This window comes from Micromys minutus (genome assembly GCF_963924665.1).
Source record: "Micromys minutus genome assembly, chromosome: 15".
NCBI lineage: Eukaryota > Metazoa > Chordata > Mammalia > Rodentia > Muridae > Micromys > Micromys minutus.
In genome coordinates this window covers 7,486,222-7,506,880 of record NC_137984.1, presented here as the reverse complement: position 1 = coordinate 7,506,880, position 20,659 = coordinate 7,486,222, and the positions used below count along the sequence as shown (strand labels likewise).

Sequence of the window (20,659 nt, the reverse complement as noted above, 5' to 3'; positions counted from 1 at the left end):
GTGGTGATCACACACAGCGATCACACACAGTGACCATACACAGTGAACACAATGAGAGAATCAGGGGACAGGCTCTTTCATGATAACTTCTCAAAAAAAAAAAAACAACTCAGTCCACTAAGAGTAGCGCTAATGCTACTCGAGAGAAACTCTTATGACACACATACCTTGCATTAAACCCCAAATCTAAAGGTCTCACCCTGAGACTGAGAACCAGGCTTTCAGCATTGAAACCTGGACACACACCTTATTGAACCCAGCTTTCTAGATCCTGAGCCTAGAAGCACACGCTGCATCAAGCCCCAGCTTCTAGCATTTGGACCTACACACACACACACACACACACACATACACACAAACAATCTTACCCAGGCTCCAATCATTTGAACCTGGACACTCTTACTATATTTAACCTGGGCTCCCAGCACTTGAGCTTTGGCACTCATATACCCAGCAGAACAGCAGCGAGTCCCTCATACTGTAAAATTATATATATAAAACACTGAGCCCTTCAGCAGTCACTGGCCTCAGAACACGTATCACCCATAAGCTTTGAGACAAACGGACATTTTCCAAGCATCATGCCATAGAGAATTATGTCACAGTTGGAGAAATGCCAAGTCACGGGGCAAACAGAGATTATTTCTTGTTGTTAAATTCAACTCAAGAATAATTATTTACTGTGCATCATAATTGTAGGGCTTATTATTTAGAAGACCAATCTAGCCAAACAGCAAAGACCTCCCCAAGGAAAAAAGTATTTTAAGCAAAAATGTCCCAATTTTTTCTTACTGAGTTACAGTGTGTTTTTTTAGTAAGTTTAGTAAGGTTTTTACCTTCCCACTTATTTCTTGTTGGGAAATAAAGTTTAGTTAAAGCCTCCTTGTGAACAGCCACTAGGGAGGGATGAGAAAACCCAAGTGAACAATGAAGCACAGAGCGCAGGGTCTAAGCCAGCAGAGGCTCGCACTTCCTCCAAACCGTCCTAACTGGTCATAAAAAACCAAAGCCCAGTGTTGTAGTAAATATTAAAAGAAGGCTTATCTCTTTATCAGCCCCCTCAATTTCACTCTGTGGATGCTGCTCTAGTGTGGAGCCGGGTACATGGATTCTGTCACTCGGGCCACGAACTACACTCTCCACGAGATTCCCTTCCCAGGCAGTTCACTCCGCCCATCCTGGTACTTCTGTCCTGGATGGATGTGACTGCCCCAGCGTGTTTCTTTACCCCACCACCCGGCACAAACATGACTCTGAAGCCGGGTAGTTTTTCATGGTTGTTTTATATATTCTCAATCCACAAACCCTCAATACAATAATATTATATCCAATAGACAAAGACACAAACCACCCTTATAGAATCCCTTCCAATATTCCTATCTACCCATCACCAATCACAGCCACCAGGATCTACGTCTGCTTTCTCCAGCTCCATCCTGATTGTTTTTCTCTCTGCCCTCCTCTTCTGTTTTCCCACTTCTTCTACCTCTCCACTGTTCAATCATGTCCCGCCTTAACATCAATCCACAGCCCAGAGCCACGGAGAATCTTCTGGGTACAAACAGAACTAGATTTGAGATCAGTTTTCAAACTAACAGAAAAGGCTTCACAATACTAATAAGCAAAATTGTTTTCCATACTAATCAAAACTCCAAAGAGTGTTTTTACATTCCTTACCTTTCCACTCAGTAAATATACACACAAACCTGTTACTTCTGAAGACATCATGTATCTTGCTTCCTGCAGACTGGGTATCCATGGAAACTGCAAAAGAGTTCCTGGAGAAACACTGCTTAGTCTGTCCCATACAAGCCTTAAAGGGGCAGGGTTCATCAGTCCACGCTGAACCACCAACCAGGAAGGCTTGGACAGCCATCCCTGACACACCTTTCAATCGAGTACACAGGCAAAGGCATTTGGGATGGATTATTATTCCCACCAAAGAGAAATAAGAGGGAGAAGAGAAGCTGGTAGAGATCTGCTTTTGGTGCAAATACTCCAGTAACACCTTTTATCACTACTCGTGATTGTTAGTACAATCAAGACATTAAATTAGAGAGAAAAAAGCTAAAGGGGAAGACACATGGTGTTGGAAATCTTATGCCCCGATTTACATCCTCAGATGACAAAGCACTGGGAAAGAGGGCAAGCCTATTAGCGGGCTTAGGAATCTACAGTCGGGGCCTGGAGCAGCATAGAATAAAATTCAAACTCTGGCTCTACCTGTGTATGTTGAGAAGATCGAGGGTGGCCTTGAGCCAGCCATATTGAAACGTTTTCTCAAACAGCAACAGGAGTTAGCCTGGAGAAAGTGCCTGTGCCGTAAGAGCATCTCTCCTGGGTGTTGCAACCCAGGATTGACATGCACAGTAGTAACTTCCTACAGCACCTGAAGAAGAATCCAGTCTTAAGAGTAATTGTAATTAAAAATCCTAACTTCCAATGAATCTGCCCTGCAAGGATATAGCCTAGTAAGCACAGAAGAAATCTGAAACAGAAGCCCAAGTTCGGAGTATTTAATATGTATATTTTTAATTCACACAGAAAGCATTCTCCTCTCCAGTCTCCGTCCACGGCATCTTCCTGACTACTTCCGGTTTGGTGGCTTCTTGTAGGGCTTGGATTATATCACATTATTTGTTCAAGTCCAGACCACAGAAAACAGACTCCCATCTTGGGGAAACCCTCGGGAAACAAAGAAAGCAGCACTGTGGACGAGCCAGGCGAGCTCAGGAGCCTGGCTCTGCCTGGGCAGAGGCTGTCAGGAGCCCAGCTCCGCCGAAGCTGCAGCTATGCTGGCATTTCTCTCTGCCTCCAGCTCAGCAACAAGCTGGACTATCTCCGGATGACTGAATTTTCCTGGGAAGGAAAAAGACATTTCTGTACTGATGAGAGAAGACACCACTTCTTCAGTTTGATCCCATGGCTATGAGGGGCTCTATTCTATGAGCTGTACCATATTCCCCAAGCAGGAGATTCTGGGTCCAAGGAAAGGGTAAAGGAGAGCATGTATAAAGGGGCAAGGAAGAAATCAAACCAAGAGTCATCAGTTAGAAGGTAACACTATCAGGCAGTCCCTGAGAGCCTCTACCAGGAACTGTAAGAGAAGCTCTGGTGAGAGTTGGGAGGGTCCTCTGTAACACTGCTGTAACAGGCCTGACACAATGTAACAGAGTTGACACAATGTAACAAGGCTGACACAATGTAACAAGGCTGACACAATGTAAACTGGTTGACACAATGTAACAAGGCTGACACAATGTAACAGGGTTGACACAATGTAACAGGGCTGACACAATGGAACAGGGTTGACACAATGTAACAGGGCTGACACAATGGAACAGGGCTGACACAACAACTCACTGGTCAAGGAACTTGCCACCAAGTCAGATAACCTGAGAGCTACTTCCGAACCCACTTGGTGGGAGGGGAGAACCAGCTCCTGAAAGCACTCTCTTCCCTTCCATACATGTGCTATGTCACGCCCCCATCTGCTATCAAATAGTTAAGTGTAATAAAAGAAATATTCAAATTGTAATAGTTCTAGTTTACATGTATCTTCACGCTTTAACAAAGCCTTTTTCTTTTCTAACTAATCATTTTTATTTCTTTAAATGAAAATATAATTATATCCTTTTTTTCTTCCCTTTCCTTCCTCTAGCCCTTTCCATAGACCTGGGCTCTTTATTTTTGTTCTTATATATATGTACTAGAAAGGAGTCCTTTCCTTGAGCACTTGTCCCTGAGGTAATGAGAAACCATTTCTCCAATTGGCTGCAACAGACTTATTTACCAATTTTTTTTTTTTTTTTTTTTTTTAATGGAAGCAACGTGCTGAAATGTAAACCAGGTGAGTGTTAACTCTCAGCTGTGGAACAGTCACGGCCATTCTGGGCTTATGTTTCTTTCTCAGCAAGCAGCCTTTGCAGCAGACAATCTGCACTCACACTTGATTCAACTTCTGCTGTACTTTTCCCCCTTTCCACTGTGAATGCATTAGATCAGAAGATGACTAACCATGAACTGCAAAGATGGCACAAACCTGGCCCACACTTTAAATTATTGGTGAGATATGCTATTTAGAATCCACTTGCCCCTCAGAACTCGAGCCAGGCCACCAAATGACCATAAAAACGCCAGAAAGAAAACATTCCATACTCTGTGGTTTCTCTTCTAGCCGCTCACTGCCTCTGCCAGACTGTGAAAAGAAACTCAGACAATAAATAAAGAAGGGGTGGACTCTATAAAACATGAAGCTACAAGTTTGTGCCCTTGTAGAAGTTAGGGCTCAGTCTCTTCTGTTTTTCAAGTTCTGGCCATGAGATACTCTATCATACACCCACTCATGATGTACCGCCATCACCCAAAGCAACAGGCCAAGCAATCACAACCTAAAATTGTGAGCCGAAACAATCTTCTTCATAAGTTAGTTATCTCAGGCGATTTGTTGCAGTACCTGAAGCAAACAAAAGGACAGCAGCAGAGGAAGATGGCAAGGTTGTAGCAAGATGAGAACAAGTGCAAAATGAACAGAAAGGGAAAAGCGAGTTCTCAAAAGGAGGATGAGGAAGAGTGCCAAAAACACGGGTAGCTGCAGGTCCCAGGACTTTATGGGTCAGTCGAAAGTGTCAGAAATTTATGTTTTAGAAAAAAGAATGCCATGAATTTTAGAAAAATAACGATATCAGCCTAGGGGCATAAGTCTGGAGTGGAGTGCACAAGGTCCCAAGTTCGATTCCCACTCCATTCCTCCCTAGGCCTGCAAAAGATGAGATGATACCTGTTATCGACAGGGGAGGTCACAGGGGCTGTCCCCAAGAACAGCTGGGAAAAAACTGAACTGGCTCCATTCTCATGCAAATAGTAGTATGGGTGTTAGTCTGGGAGCCAGGACTTGGTTTTGGTGAGGTCATGGCTGATCAGAGAAAGGCCTGTCCTTAGAACCCTCGCAGGGCAAACAGACACAGAACTGACCACAAAGAGCTCCCACGAAATGAACAAGGAGTCATATATGAAGAAACTATAAGAATGACCATCTCTAACACAGTGGGTGTAGCTCCTTCCTTTGTAAACTATTAAAATAAAGACAGCTAACAATGCCAGGTGCTCTCTGAGCAGCTCACAAGAGTCATCCTCTGACATCCAGACACAATCCTGTAATGTAAGCCCTACTAAGTCCCTGGGTTATTCTGGATGGTTGAGTCTGGCACGTGCTCCACTACGGAACTACATCCCTAGCTCTTACTTTTGAAGACAGAGTCTTACTATTTAACTGAGCCCGCCCTCAACCTCAACCCTTCTGGCTCTGAGTGTGGGCATGCACTCACTACACCAGGCATCTCCATGAAGAAAAGGAAGCAAAGACTCAGAGAGCCTTTATGGAGATTTACAGTTATAAGTGGCATAGCGAAGATTCAAACCCACACTTGAGGATGCCAGGACTGTGCTCTGAGGTACTACCATGATGGTGATGCCCACCTGGTGTGAGGAAGTGGAAGACTGATTCCAGTCACTCACCCCGACCTTACAGGTCTAAATCACTAACAGATAGGAGCCCTTTCATACTCATTATCTTCCCCAAAAAACCAACTTCGGACTCAAAAGGGAATTCTGGTTCCTAGTTTTCAGATGAGGCACAGGCTATGAGACATCAAGAGACCAGCATCTGTCAGGGAGCAGAGCAGGATGTGAGAATGATGCTCGGCCATCAACCTGACAGTGTTCCCCAGTGCTCCGGAAGTGCCGCTGGCATAGCAACCATCCCAACATCCCCGTCTTCTTCCCAGATGCTCTACTTGAAAGGTCAGAAGAGGGAACCAATATGGGCTCAATAACATGCCGGCAGTCCCCAAGCCAAGGTGAAGCCAAACAAAACCAACCAGTCGAAAATGTTTATGAGCACGGGTACCTGCCGTGGAATCATAGAAGTCTTGAAGCCTCCTGGGCTTATTCTCCATGACTTCATACTCCGATGCCTGGAGGATCATCTCACACTGGTCCAGCTGCTTCACGAATCTGGCTTCTTCACTAGACTGGGTCTCATACTCCTGAGGAAAGGGACATCTGAAGGTTACAGTTAGGCTGCCTGGGAGGGGTTTCTAGGGAATCTCCTATTTGGGTACCCGGAGTCAGAACCATAGCTCAGGGAATGAATATTCAACATCAACTGCATTTCTCCACCATGTACATATAATTAGAGACACCCGTCTTGCAGGCACACATCAGCACCCGGACTCCGTGCAAGTGTGCTCATAATCACTCCACAAAGGCCACTGGGTGCCCTGCGAGTCTCATCTGTTTATCTCAGACACTTCCAAATTCTTCTCTTCCTGTCTTGGTTTCACGATCAACATTTTTTCCCCTTCTTTAAAGAAATGTAATTATATGTATGTGTGCATGCAGATGAACATGTTTGCAATTGCTGTCCATCTTGTTTGACACAGAGATGGGATCTTTCATCAGCTTGTGGTTTGCAGCATGAGCTAGTGGGCCAGTGATTCCCAGGGATCTGCCCATCTCTCTGGACTTGAGATTGCAGGCATATTTCACCATATTGGTTTTAGTCTGGCTTCCTGCCTGCCTGCCCTCCCTCCTTGTGGTCTGCCTAGAGTGACTACTGGGGACATTAGGAAGAACCTATGAATTTTTACAGACACTGATGCATGTGCAGTTGGTGGCAGGAGATGGTGAATGTGGTGGGAGGGAAGAACATTTCTTCCTTTTCCTTCCCGCTGCCCCTTCTGAGTGAAACAGGGAGTTCCAGGGGGCAACCTCAGAGTGGACCACATCACCTGCTGCAACAAGTTCTAATTCATGCTACACGGGATCACTCTTCTATGAAGGCTGACGTCCCAACTGGTTTCCCGCAGAATTCTCGTTTGTGATTCCAGCCCAGATGTGTGCAGATACTAATGCTTTCCTGTCATACTTTCCTAGTGACACATGACACAGATCACTGCAAGGGTTCCTGCTTGCACTTGAAGGCTTCCTTATTCTTATAGAGGCAGCGTTTGAATTTGGTAAGAGCTGAATCTTCACAGGGGAATCATTTAAACATGAAGCTTAGTATAGTTTGCTTCATCTCAAGGGCACTTTAAAAAAATTGTATTTTATGTAAGAGTTCATTCACAGTCACAGTTATATAGCTATAATTAAATAAATTCAGGTTCACAATTTAGCCAGACAACACTGAATAAGCAAACCAAACTAGAATTTCTCTTCTGCTCAAAGTCAGAAAAAAAATGAAGTGTTCAGAAATACTGTATATTGTTCTGCTGGTCAGTTTTTCATCAGCCAGACACAAAACGCGTGTCACCTGGGAAGAGGGGGTCTGGACTGAACGTCTCTATCAGAATGGCCTGCAGGCCTGCCTGTGGGGGTGTTCTTAATCACTGATGGATGGGGAGGGCTCAGGCCTTCTGGAGGCAGTGCATCCCCTGGGCAGATGCTCCTGGGGTAGATGAGAAAGCAGACTGAGCAAGCCAGAAAGCAGTGCACTTTGTGCAACACACCCAGACAGACAGACGGACGGACAGACAGACAGACACACACACACACACACACACACATACACGCGCGCGCACACACACACACACACACACAGAGCAACAACAACAGCAACTATCCTGGCAGGAAGACATGAATTAAGTTTCCTTCCAACAGTTCAGGAGACAGAATTTCAAACCAAGATGAGCAACAGATAATCCCAGTGGTGAGCTCCCACAGAAACTTAGCAGGTAGAGGAAGGAAGTTCCCCATTCACAGAGAAAAGACATTTTCAAATCGAAAGAGAGAGCAAACCTACCACAAACTACCCCCCAAAGAACTAAAAGACACACAAAAAGTAAGACACTAAGGAACAACCTAGAAAAACAATAGAGGTAAGGTTTATTTTAGAAAAGATATCTAAGTGATAGGCAATCCAAGGGTATCTGAGCACAATACATACGCCTAAGAGAAATAAAACTAAAACAGAGGGTACCTTTAATAGTTTTAAAAATTAAGATATAAGGGGTTTCTGAGAAACTGGAAAGCATTGGCAACTGGCAAAAAAGAACTAAAGTACATAAGAGTAGAAAATAAATAAAAAAGAAAAACAAATCTTGATGTCAATAAAGCTTCTTTGCAATTACATTTTTTTTTGTAAAGTATATTACATGCACAGGCTAAAATAACCAAGGAAATTAACTCAGAACGACCAATACAAAGATACACCCTGATGAAAATTAACAGACAGAAATGAAATCTTTTGGACTCCTATATAAGAATGGAATCTGGTATATAATGAAAATAAACTAAGGACTAGACTTCGACAGCAATGTTTTATGTTAGAAGAAAATGAGAGAAGTAGACTCGGACAACGTTTTATGTTAGAAGAAAACGAGAGAAGTAGACTTAATATGCTCAAGAAAAGGAACTATGAGCTAGAGATTTTTATATTCTGAGAAACTCAGCTTTACTGTCAACAAAAATTACAGAGAAACCGAGTCAAAGGCAAGATGTTAGGGAATGACTCTCTGGGAGCCCTTCCGAAGAATCAACCACAGACAAGTCTCAGCCCAACTGTTCAGGAGTTGACAGGCCTAGACGTGATGAGGCTGGAGCAAGGCCATTCCTGCTGTCAACAAAGTCCCCACGTTTAATCATTTTTCTCACTTCTGTAAGAACAGCAACCAAAGAGTTGGTGAGGGGGAAACACAAAAATACATAAGCTACAAAATAAAAACATTAGAGCATTACCTTCCTGTAACCTCCAAGGTTGGAGGACAAACATAAAGTGATTATACACTGTCATCACTGGTGGTGGGACCTAGGAGGACAGGGCTCATAACTGAGGCAGATCCAAAGTACCATACAATAGCCAACTTTATTCAGAGCATCAGACACTTTATACTCTGACGCTTAAGACAAGACCTGAGCAACGTTCTCATGAGTTCAAGCTGTATATCATCACAAGGACAAACAAGCCTCAGGTAGCAAAAACATGTTTTGTCTTTTTTTAAATGGAGACATATAAACAAACAATAGACAGTTGTGATGAATTATCTGAAGTCAATCCATTCCCATCCTCTACACCTGGGAGGAGCATGAAAACATATTCCAAGAACAGTGTCATGTTTTGAAGAAACGGAGGTCACAAGACTCTTGTCTTTTCTTGGGGTTTTCTCCCAAGCACTCACACTCCATTTTCTGCACACAACTCCATTCTTGGGCTGTGGTCTGACAATGTAGCTCAAGATAAATGAATACAACACCTGCCTACAGTTTTGTCACAGGTATCCAACCCAAATCTGATTAGCTGCCAACCCGTGTCAAAGAACACAAGACTTCAACGATAAGTATAGTACGCAACTGGCAAACACAGGCTTTGGGGGACACCAGTACTGGCCACTAGTCTAGAATCCACAACAGACAATTTGATAGCAAAAGAAATGAACGAAGGGAGATACTATAGATTAACAGAGATCCAAAGGGCAGATTGAGTTTAAAATATATACACGAGTTTGAAGCACAACATCCAAGAATGAACAGTAAGATAAGGATGGCATCCAAATGTTTCCAATTGAGAATCACGGTAGTGGTGACTACAGGGGACATGGTGGGGTGTGGAGAAGATTGGGATGGGGCACATAGAAACACAAGGTTGAAGGACCTGTTAGGGTGAAGGACCAAGTTCCGAGAATGGATGGACCAGGATGGAAGCTAAAAAAATTTGACCATTCTAGCAACTCACTATGCTACCTACCTATTGGTTTTGCAAGGCATTAAATGATTTATTTATTTTTTTAAAGGTTTTGTTAGAAGTAAAACTGGCAAGATAACAATAATAATAATAATGATGATGATGATGATGATGATGATGATGATGATGATGATAATAATAATAATAATAATAATAATAATAATAATAATAAGAAGAAGAAGAAGAAGAAGAAGAAGAAGAGGAAGAAGAAGAGGAAGAAGAAGAAGAAGAAGAAAATGACCGTGGACATGGATGTTAGAAGCTGAGGATCCTACACATATGCAGATGGGCATGTATACTGGGTTCTTGGTTTTGAGGAGAGTGCTTAAGAGAAAGACTGTTCTGGAGACTGCATGGAGAAAGCAGCAATTAATACCTGCAGCCCGACCAGGCTGCAGAGAGAAAAGACGTCCACAAACATGGTGTCATGAGGAGACACGGGGTCTGAAGATGGGCTAAGGAAGAGGAACATACTTCTCAAAAGAAACGGCTTGAGAGGTACAAAGAAAACCAGGGATGAGGGGTTAGGAAGACGGCTCAGGGAATAACAGTGTTTGCTGCTCACGTGTGTCGACCTGACCTTGAACCCTGTTAAATATGCCACATCTGTAATCCCAGTGCTGACAGGAGATGGGGGTGGGAGGAAGCCTCGGGTTGAATTGTTCTAGGTGTAGCTCCGGGTTTGGTGAGAGACCCTGTCTCAGGGGAAAGAGAGCTTGGCCATGAGTGATTTTACCAAAATCAGTGTCAGGGGAGGCAAGCAGATGGGTGGTTAGGCATGTAGTACGGAGCTCCATGTGTGCTTTGGGAATTGGAAGGATGTAGTCCCAGTACTCGAGAGGCATAGGCAGGCACATCTCTATGAGTTCGAGGCCAGTCTAGACTACAAAGCAAGTTCTGGGATTTCAGGGATACCTGAAGAAAACCAACAAAGCAAAGTAAATGCCATAATGCCGGTGGCAGGTAGATACTTCTCTGAGATATTCTCACAGCACGGAGTATAACCAGAATCATGGCTTCCAGTAGTGCTTTCAGAAACAAACAAAAGGAGCATACTTTCTCCTGGTTTACTAAAATGTAATTTCACTTTTATGGTGAAAGACAAATTATAATCCAGAATGTCTAACCCCTTAAACCTCTGGGCCGGCTGGTGTTTATAATGCTGAACAGCTGTGGTGGCCACACTTAAGATATCCACCAGCTGGGATTGTCTATGTAGCTAGTATTGCTCTAGGTTTTATAGGTACCAGTATCGGGACATAGGTACTGAAGGCAGGCCAGAGTGTATGGAATAGAAATGGCCTTGAACTCACTATGTTCTAAGTGTTTTACATACATTGATTACATTATTGATTAAGTTAATCCCTTGTCTATATACTGCCATATCACAGACAAATAAATGCAGATATGGAGAAATTAAATTGCCCTACATCAGGAAGGTAATAAGCAAGAAAAGAAGCTCGTGAACACTGGCAGTCTTAGTAAAATCCATATATTAACATTGTCTGCACATAAACTGCTACATTCCCTTTTTGCCTGGAACCTTAAATGTGACTTATGGTTACATCTTATGGAAACAGGGCCACTCCAGAAGTGACTGAGTTATGATGTAGCTCTAATCCAGGATGTTAAAACACGGATACAAGCTCAGCGAGGACACTGGGCATTGGACGGTAGAAACCAGAATGGGCAGGGAATGCCAAGGTCACACTAAAAATAGGTGCCGGAGGGGTCCTTCCCCATCAGGATTCTTGGATAAGGTTCAGCAAGTCAATTATGCATACAGGATGAAACAGCTGTTACCTATTTAGGAGTTATCAAGTGTTTTATATTTACTCAAATCCAAAATTCTGCAATGCTTTACTTGGACAAGACTATTTTTAATTCTGTAGGTTTTTCAGAGAAAATTTCAGTCAGTTGCTGGTGGCCAACTAAGAACTACAGATGTAGCGATGCCACGGGAGAGGCAGAGTCTTAGAAAGCTTTCCAAAATCCAGAGGGTTTTGTCCTCAAGAGTCTATGAAATTCACCTCCTAAACTCCCATCTCCTCTTTGCATAGATGAGGTGTGGCCTTATTTAATTGTGCTATTTCCCCACCTCACAGAGCATGCTTCAAAAGCCCCTTAAAAGCATATGCTTTAAGAGGAAGTATTCCCCAAGGACACCTTCTGCTGTGGCTCCAGGCTAGATGCATTCACACTATCACAGTCTGAATTATCCTAACAAGGTAATTAAGAAGGCCCACAGTCTCTTCAGATTCCAGCACTGTCTTATTACCAAACACCAATACTTGTACTGCACCCTACAGAATGCCTCTAGTACAGAATCTGAGGCATCTCTATTAATGAAATTAACCTTGACACTACAAGGGATGAATGATACCTTTAAAAGCCTCATGGTGATCCAGGTACAATTGCACTTACAAATGAAGACCAAGATTTCGTAAACCTGGTTTCCTAAGCACATTGGGTGTCTTGAGTGTAGAGCAGGTAGGCCTATAAGACTGTCAGTCTCTCAAAAAAGACAGGCTAGCGAGACTGGAGTAACTCACCAGTGAGTGTGGAGGTTCAAGTCTCTGACCGTAAGGTCTCTGTGCCATACCCCAGTATCTTGAAAGGCCTACTTCTTCCCATATGTGGGCTAACCCACAGCAATGACAGATGCTGCAGAACATGGGGCTTCTGGGGGAAAATCTGGTGCAGGTCTCAGCCCTATGTATGTCCCATTTTTTTCCATGAGACAAACTGGCCCAGAATAGGAGGTCGTGGGAAGAGACGCCTTACAGGAGACAGGAGCAGGGGCCTGGATACATGGAATGGAATTCAGAGAGCAGGGGAGAGCAATTGGATAGGAATGAGGGATTAGAAGGGAATGTGGGGTTGATCGGGGTGTGTGTGCTGGGGGTAGAGATTGAAGATAGGGCTGTCCAAGAGCAGGAAAGAGAGCATGTCAAAAGGCTCAGACAAGGGGAGCCATTGTGCTCTGGACAGAAAAAAACACCACGAGAAAGACTGACAGAACACACTTGCTCCTGCCTTTCCGCTCTTCCTGCCCAGGAGTAGGCTCAGGAGAGCCCTGCACTGGATGGGCCCGTTCTATGCCTGTCACCTCGACTTCACTCCCTTGTTCTTTTACAGAAGGGCAACAGACTCAGTAAAAGGTCACAGGCTAAAGGTCAGCTATGAACTACCCAATTCCACTTGGGGTCCAGATGACAAGTTCAACTGCCACCCCTCAGGCGTCTCCCACCTTGTTTTAAGTTTGTCATTCACATGCTTTGAGAATTAGAAATGGGGGCTGGGTAAAATGCCTATCTTGCAATCAGGAGGACGTAAATTCAGTACCCAGAACCGAAGTCGAAGTTAGCATGCTGTAATCCTGAAGGCTCTGCGGCACTGAGGAACCTAGTCTCATACTCAAAGTGGAGGATACCTCAGGTCCGAGACTGACCTCTGACCGGTATGGGTTCATAGGTCCGAATGAAGGAGCCTCACATACAAGCACTGAGCTGTCCCAGGCACCGAGGCCACAAGAGAGGTACCAACAATGACAACGGGAAACTTCCGTAAGCGCAGAGAAGCTTCTGTAGCAGTGGGGAGGCAACCGCAGCAGATCAAACACTAGAAACATAACCTGAGCAACTGAAGCACAGGCAGGCCATACAGAACTCAACAATCAATATAAAGTGAGTATAAAATGAACGTATACTCACTTCCCAGAGGTCATAGAGCTCCTTCCTGAGGTCATCTGGCAGCAGCTGGGTGATCTCTTTCATGGCCTCCTGAAACATGAACCAGTTCAGCCTATCATTCACCTTCATCCAAGTCACGACAAGGGACTTAGATTCTTCTGAATGATTCCTAGTAAAGAGAACTGGCCTTTTACTGGTTCCATTAAAAAAATATATTTTTTCATTTTCTATTACTTCCATTATTGCAAAAAAAACTTAACGTCACACGAAAGGCAACTGTCATCACTGGCATGGCGGAAGTCACACTGCTCTCAGGTTCAGATTCCCAGAATGCACTGCTGAACACTGTCCTCTCTGCTCCAAAGGACCTTACCATCTCAGGCAGATGCCCACCTGGAAGCCCTCTCCTATACTCTGGTGGTCCACAGTGTCAAACAGCAGGACAACAGCCAGCGGATCAAATGACTGTGTCCCCAACAACTGCTTGAGGGGATGTTCTTGCAACTCCTGCCAGCAGTGTAAAAGACACCTTTGTCACCACAAGTGACGTTATCCAAAGCCCAGAGAAAAGCAGAAAATGAGAGAACAAAGGTGGAAGGTAATCTTCCCTGGTTCATGAGTACTTCTTGTTGCAGTAAATATTAAAAAATAAAAAACTTTTATATCTTTTCTGGCCCTGAGGTCTTACTCCTAAGGCCCAACCCTGATACGGAGCCACACACACCTCTGGAGCCCAGTCTGAGCCCCCAACACAGCCCAACTCGTCCACGCAATTCCCTCCTCTTGCCTGTTTTCTGCCTCTGTCCCGGGGTGTTTCTCTACCCCAAAATCCCACACAAACACAACTCTACAGCCTGACAGCTTTTCATTCAGGTTTATATGTTCAACTCTCAATCCACAAATCCTCTACACAACAAGATTGCATCAAATAGACAAAGATACAAACTGCGCTTCTATATGAGGTATTAGACCTGTAAAATCCTTAATGTTCATAGCTTTTTAACACCATTAAATCCCACCTGGGTCCAGCTGGTCCTTGGGAAGCTCCATGTGGCCACAATCTCTAATCTCAGTCCTCTGACCTCCTCAGATCTCTCAGCCCTCTCTACTTCCCTTGCCCCGCCCAGTCACTGACTTTCCTTTATTTTACTAATTAAAATGGGAAGGTTCAGTTGGAGTCACGTGACTAGCCGGCCCTTCTAAGGGAAGTGAAATTAACATTAAAATACAAAATTCCATGAGGTAGCCTCAGTTCAGCATCCTCCTTCCCTTCAACCATTCCAGTGATCCCCAAAACATCACCTCTTTTAAAGGGCAACTGGCTACTAAGTAGCCCGAAATTCTTTCACCATCTCATTCTGCTTACCTCTTCCTCCATTCTGGTGTTAACCAGAGGCTAAACTCTTTGAAAGAAATAAGCTGTTAAATATCAGCTTCAGTAGGAGCAAGATCTCACGTAAAATAAAACAATGAATCGGAGAAAAGGAATGGGTATTGTGTGCGCACATATGTATAAAACATTGGAAGGAAAAAAACGTCCTGTAGCTTACAACTGCTTCAAGAGCAAGCAGAATTTAGCAGTTCCAGCAATCTGCACCACCCCGAGCGGCTTGTTCAATCACATCAGTATAGCATGGCACCACCCTGAGTGGAAGGCTAGAGCTTGAACGCATCCTCTGGGAGGAAGACGGATGGATGACACATCTCACACTATTCTCAAGGGGGTTCAGGGTGGCTTGAACCTAAATTTGTTCCAATGCGTTATGGGATCTTCTTTCTTCTTGGGGAGTTTAGCTCTAGTCTCCATCAGTGCTGACTTAAAATTACCTTCTCTATTACACCATCGTGATAGTGGCCTCCTCACTAAAGGGCGTAGGACCAATCTCACAGGCCCATGAAACAAGTCGTTTGCAGCAATGGTTGCCCGGGACTCTAGCCTTTCTTCTGTAAGGATGGAAGAGTAAGAGGTTGGGGAGGGAGGAATAAAGGAAATCTTCTTCCTGTTTTCCTGCCTCTGCCTCAAAAAAGTCTCCTTTCAGCCCTGGCCTCAGAGTTTGTAGCTTCCACTGACCCTAGTTTAGTATCTTATGAAAACTATTTATTTCTGTGAATGCATTCTTTTAAATCTCTTTTTAATTTTACTTTTTAAATCTCTAGCCTCCACAGGACTAACTTAAAATCTACTAAATGGTAATTACAATACTGAATATATTTGTGATGTAGAGAATTTCTCTCCAAATAGATTTCATGTGATGGGGGAGATAATTTCCACAGACTGAGTTAAGTCCCAGTTATTTCTTCTGCTCTAATGAGAGCTGTGCCGTCGACCTACACAGACTGACAAGATGGTAGCCTGCCTACGTCTACTGTCCTATGACCCTGAGCATGCTCCATTTTGTCTGATGTCAGAACCTACGCAGGCCTGGCTAGTAGTTGGATGGGAGACTGCCAGGTGCTGTAGGCTTAAAAGCCAGGAGGTGGTGGTGCACGCATTTAATCTGAGCACTGGGGAGGCAGAGATAGGATCTTTGAGTTGAAATCCAGCCTACAGAGTGAGTTTCAGGACAGCTGGGGCCACACAGAGAAAGCCTGTTTTGAAAATCCAAAAGAAAAAGGGAAAAAAAAGGAAAAAGAAAGCCAACATGTCTCTGTTCCAGAGTCACACACGGCAGGAGCAGGCATGTAGTCCTACTCTCAAATCAAACAGTGAAAGGAAGAAGCCCACGCCGATTCTCTGCTCAAGAAACCCTGGCTTAGAGAAGACCATAAACTTTCTAAAAGCAGTAAGTATGGACAACCTACTTCAAGATTTTCTTAAAGACTGTTGGCCATTATCCCCACTAAGTCTAAGCTATTAAGTACCAAACACTATACAACCTCTCTATTGACTTAACTAGTTGTCTACTAAACTCTATACAGACTCAGCTAGTTGACTGTTATCAGTTGAGCTCCATTTCAACACCTAGGCCCTAAAACTCTAAACACGTCCTCTGCAACCTTCCCCCCCCCTGAGACTGGCAAGGTAGTGTCTTCCTTTATTGCAACAGGGCTAGTAAATTCATTTGCTTAGGCGACAGGTTCTCCTTGAGGGTTTTTTGCAGAGTCAATAGCCAGCACTGACCTCTTCTCTTCTGTGCTTTTCTTCTTTAGGTATGTTATCTGCAGGTGCTATGTCCCCAACGATGCATTCTGCCATATCGTGAACCAGAGCTAGGCGTATACATCTGAACAGGCAAGAAATGCTGAATAAGCACAAAATTACATTCACTCCAAGTTTTCTTTCCACATTATTTTTAAAAACCTTTTAAATGTTTATTATTTATTATATACAAATACACTGTCACTCTCTTCAGAAACACCAGAAGAGGGCATCAGATCTCATTACAGATGACTGTGAGCCACCATGTGGTTGATGGGATTTGATCTCAGGACCTCTGGAAGACCAGTCAGTGCTCTTAACTGGTGAGCCATCTCTCCAGCCCTCTATACTATTTTTATCCTTAATAATATATTTTCTTCCCCCCCCCCAGACTATTTTAATGCCATACTTTCTAAAGTAATTATACTCTACAAGCCTACATTAATACTGAACCAAAACTGCTTATGAAAATTTAATACAATACTATTTACCTATATGGACCAACTCAGAGTACCAGATAAACGGACTTTAAAAAAAAAAAAAGGTTGATTTTTACAGATGCTCATTTTGATCGATCCACAGGGTAATGGATGCAGCTGAATCGATAGGGCTTTGAATTTGTATAGGCTACTGACCTTACTAGCTACACAAGTTTACCCAGGTCCTCAAACTCACATGCTTCCTTTTGTCACCCTACATTGTATCCAGATAAAAATGGGACTGGGAACTGGAGAGGTACATCCTGTAGTGTACTGGCCTACCGCGCACAAGGCCCTGAGTATGATGCCCAGACTCACTAAAAGAGAGTAGGGGGAAGGGACATGAAAATTACATTAGATGATGTTCTCACCCCATACCGATCACTTAGTTCCTGGCTATGAGACTAATCATCAGAATGGCAGATGCAAAGAATGAGGCAGGTGCCCCAGAAGGCACCGGAAATAGTTTTCAGTCTTAATAGTCAACAAAAGGTCTAGATGTCTCCTAGGTTTCCCCACCTTCAGTTTTTTTCTGGTCCAGTTCGAAAGCTCTGACCAAGTTCACTCATATTTCCAACTGTCTTCATCTTCGTCTTGTGTTTTTTGTCTGTTTGCCCCAAACCCCCTAAGTTCCACTCCACCTGCAGAGCAACAGGACTCACTGGGCTCCCAAGGCCTTCCCTGTAGTCAACCTTACTTCCTTTTGTCCCCTAAAGCATTTCCTTCCCACCACCGGGGTTTTGTTTCTGGATGTTCTGTGTGCAGAGACTTTCACTACTTCTCAGCCTCTGTCACTCAGCTCAGACGCCATCTGACCCATGAAGACCAACCACGAACAGTTATCCCTGCTACTAGAATGACCAATTTCCTACCCTAACTTATTTTATGATTTTTTTTTATTGAAGCCACATCAGGCCTGTGCCATTCATTTGCTGTCTTCTATGTAAACTCTCGTCTTGTTCCCAAACATTAAAAAAAAACAACTTGCTGATTATCTAAACAGATGCTACCTCTTTATAGCTTCTGTGTGGTTACTGCCACACTACTTCAACAATGTGGCCTTCCAAATGGCTAGCCCTATTCCTAAAAGCAGCTAGCTCAAAGCAAAATGAATGCTACTGCCAAGACACAATTCACCCTTCTAGGCCCTGACTTCCCACTGGCTTCTCCTGAGACCAACATATACCATAACAACAGAAAACCTTCTGTAGTTTACAACTGAAGTAATCCTCCCAGAGTCCTTCACAAGCATCGATGTTCAGTTAACTCACCTATCCTTGTTAAGACGGTCATCTCTGGTCACCATAGCCATAATTGCCATCCGATACATGTGATCTGACACACTTTCCGGCTTTTCCACATTTCTGTATACCCAGCCAGTCCGTGGGACTCTCTGATAAATAGGATAAGAAATTAAACAAACAAAATACCATCACTGGGAACAACAAAACTGACAGGTGCTCTTCAAGAAAATGCCAGCAAATGGCCACAGAGCCAAGTCAGCCGAGTCGTGATTTCAAACATATTTTTAAAGAATGCTTTACTTAAACTAATCAAATCGATCAAAATCTGAAATCAAACTAGTGAGTGCGCAAAATGCATTTTACACGAATACAAACAGTATTCTTTAAATAAATTTAAATAAATTCTTTAATTCAGTAAAAAACAGTAGTCTTTACTCTGCGCTAGTGAAGTATAAGTGTGGGATTAAACACAAAGATTTTAGACATAAAAACCTGGTGGTGCATGTCTGGAATCCAGGCTGCCAGCCTGTGGTGTCCATCTGGTCTCAAAATTCCGTTGCAATTAGGGAAAATGCAAAACAAAGCCCCTATATTTTTCCTAACTATGAGAGTAGTTGGCTTGTTTATGCTGTCCGAAAACCCATTTCATACAACAATAGAATATTTTGTACATATAACATGTGACAGACTCTCCAATTCTGACTCAGATGGCTTGGAGGAATTTCCGTGGCAGTGAAGCCTTTTATTCAGATCGTGATGTGATCATGCGAGTCTGCATTTTCCCTGGGAGTTCTAGTGCTTCTAAAGAATTTCACAAACAGTAGTCACGGTGTCGGAAACAGTTCATCTTGGAATGTAGGGGGCTCTGCACACCCTCTGCCAAGCAAGGGCTGGTGCACGCTGAAACACAATTACGGAAACGGTCATTTCCGGAAGTCACGGCGACAAAGGAAGGTCCCCACTACTCCCATGCAGGGGCTCGACTCCAGCCTTCCGCTGCAGCGCCGCAGCATCGCCCACGGCCTGGGCTGTGGCGGCCCCCGGCAAGGAGCGTGCGCGAGTCCTGGGTTCAGCCTGGGCTGGGTCCCCGCCAGCTCCTTCCCGGCACACCCAGGCCGCACTAGGCGGGGCTGAGCGCGGGAAGTTGCGTGAGGTCGGAGCCGGAGCTGGACCTCGCCGCCTCCCGGCCAGGCCGAGCCCACTCGCTCACCTTGAGCTGCCCTACTAGACGCAGAAAACGCAACAGCCCGGCCCCGGAGCAGGATGAGGCCGAAGCCATGCTGGAAGGCACGCGAGCTGGGTGATGACGCGCTCAGGCTCCTCCCCACTCTTCTTTAGCTCCTCCCCGTTCTCCTTCAGCTCCTCCCCACTGTCTTTTGGCTCCTCCCCGTCCTCCTTAAGCTCCTCCCCGTCCTCCTTAAGCTCCTCCCCACAGCCCCACTTTCTCCTTTGGTGAACCACCTTCTCTCTATGGACCAGCTGTGCTCAGACTTTGAATGATCTCTGCTCAAGTGACCACCGTCAACTTTCACATGGATCGCAGCTTGACGCTAAGGGCAGAAAGGCCTGAGAAGGAAGAGGCTGGATAATGCCTGCAAATGCTCTTAGAAGCCCATGTCTGATTAGCAGGAGGAGCTAGCTAAGAGGAGCTCCTCTTGAAGGCTGAACATCCATAACCAGTTTACCAGCCCGGCAAGCCTGTGAAGGGAGGAAATGAGAAGGGAGACTTTGGAGGAAGCAGGAAATGGGCTAGTAAGAGCAAGCCCATGGTAAAACCACGGGCGTCCATTTTGCCAGAAACTGATTAGCATCTTCCAGGACTACCTGACTTGTTCCCATTGACAATTTAATGGTGCAAACTTTTAAACGCAGTTAATGGATATGGACAAATTTCAAGGGGAGAGAGAGAATCGGGGATATGGATAAAATTCAAAAAGAAAGGGAAATAAAAGGAATTCCGATTTTATTTGTAACAAAGTAGCTTTATTTATATACAGGATGCTAAAAGCTGATGGTTCTGATGAGCCATTGTCTGTTCTTGTTTCTTATTACTTAATACACCTGTCACATGTTCCATTTGAGCCAGAATACTGTACTAGGAACTACGCTAGGAAACCTATAGTCATCAAAGCGTAACGTTGGTTTAGAATGTTGCTCAGTAGATTCTACAGGGTCCTAAGGCAGCATCCATGAGCAGTACCCAGAATTATAAAGTCATTTCAACAGGAGAAATTGAAAGTTGGCGGTATAGTGTAGCGATGGAGCACTGTATGCAGTTCGGGAGTGGTCTCCCACACTGAAGGTGCCTGAGTCATTTATCACAAGCTTCCCAGACCAGTAGCACCAGGCTGCCTTGCTAAGCT

At 44.2% G+C, this 20,659-nt stretch overlaps 1 protein-coding gene across 1 annotated transcript; it reads right to left on the bottom strand.

Moving 5' to 3' along the window:
- Nucleotides 1-2,558: 2,558 nt before the first annotated feature.
- HDDC2 (HD domain containing 2) lies at nt 2,559-19,617 on the bottom strand. Its single transcript, XM_080929457.1, has 6 exons — nt 19,507-19,617; nt 18,324-18,445; nt 16,556-16,658; nt 13,456-13,524; nt 5,909-6,047; nt 2,559-2,859 (listed from the first exon to the last, which is right to left on the bottom strand). The coding sequence occupies exons 1-6, from the start codon at nt 19,573-19,575 to the stop codon at nt 2,762-2,764; spliced, it is 600 nt and encodes a 199-aa protein (XP_080785583.1). The 5' UTR covers nt 19,576-19,617; the 3' UTR covers nt 2,559-2,761.
- Between the last annotated feature and the right edge of the window lie 1,042 nt (nt 19,618-20,659).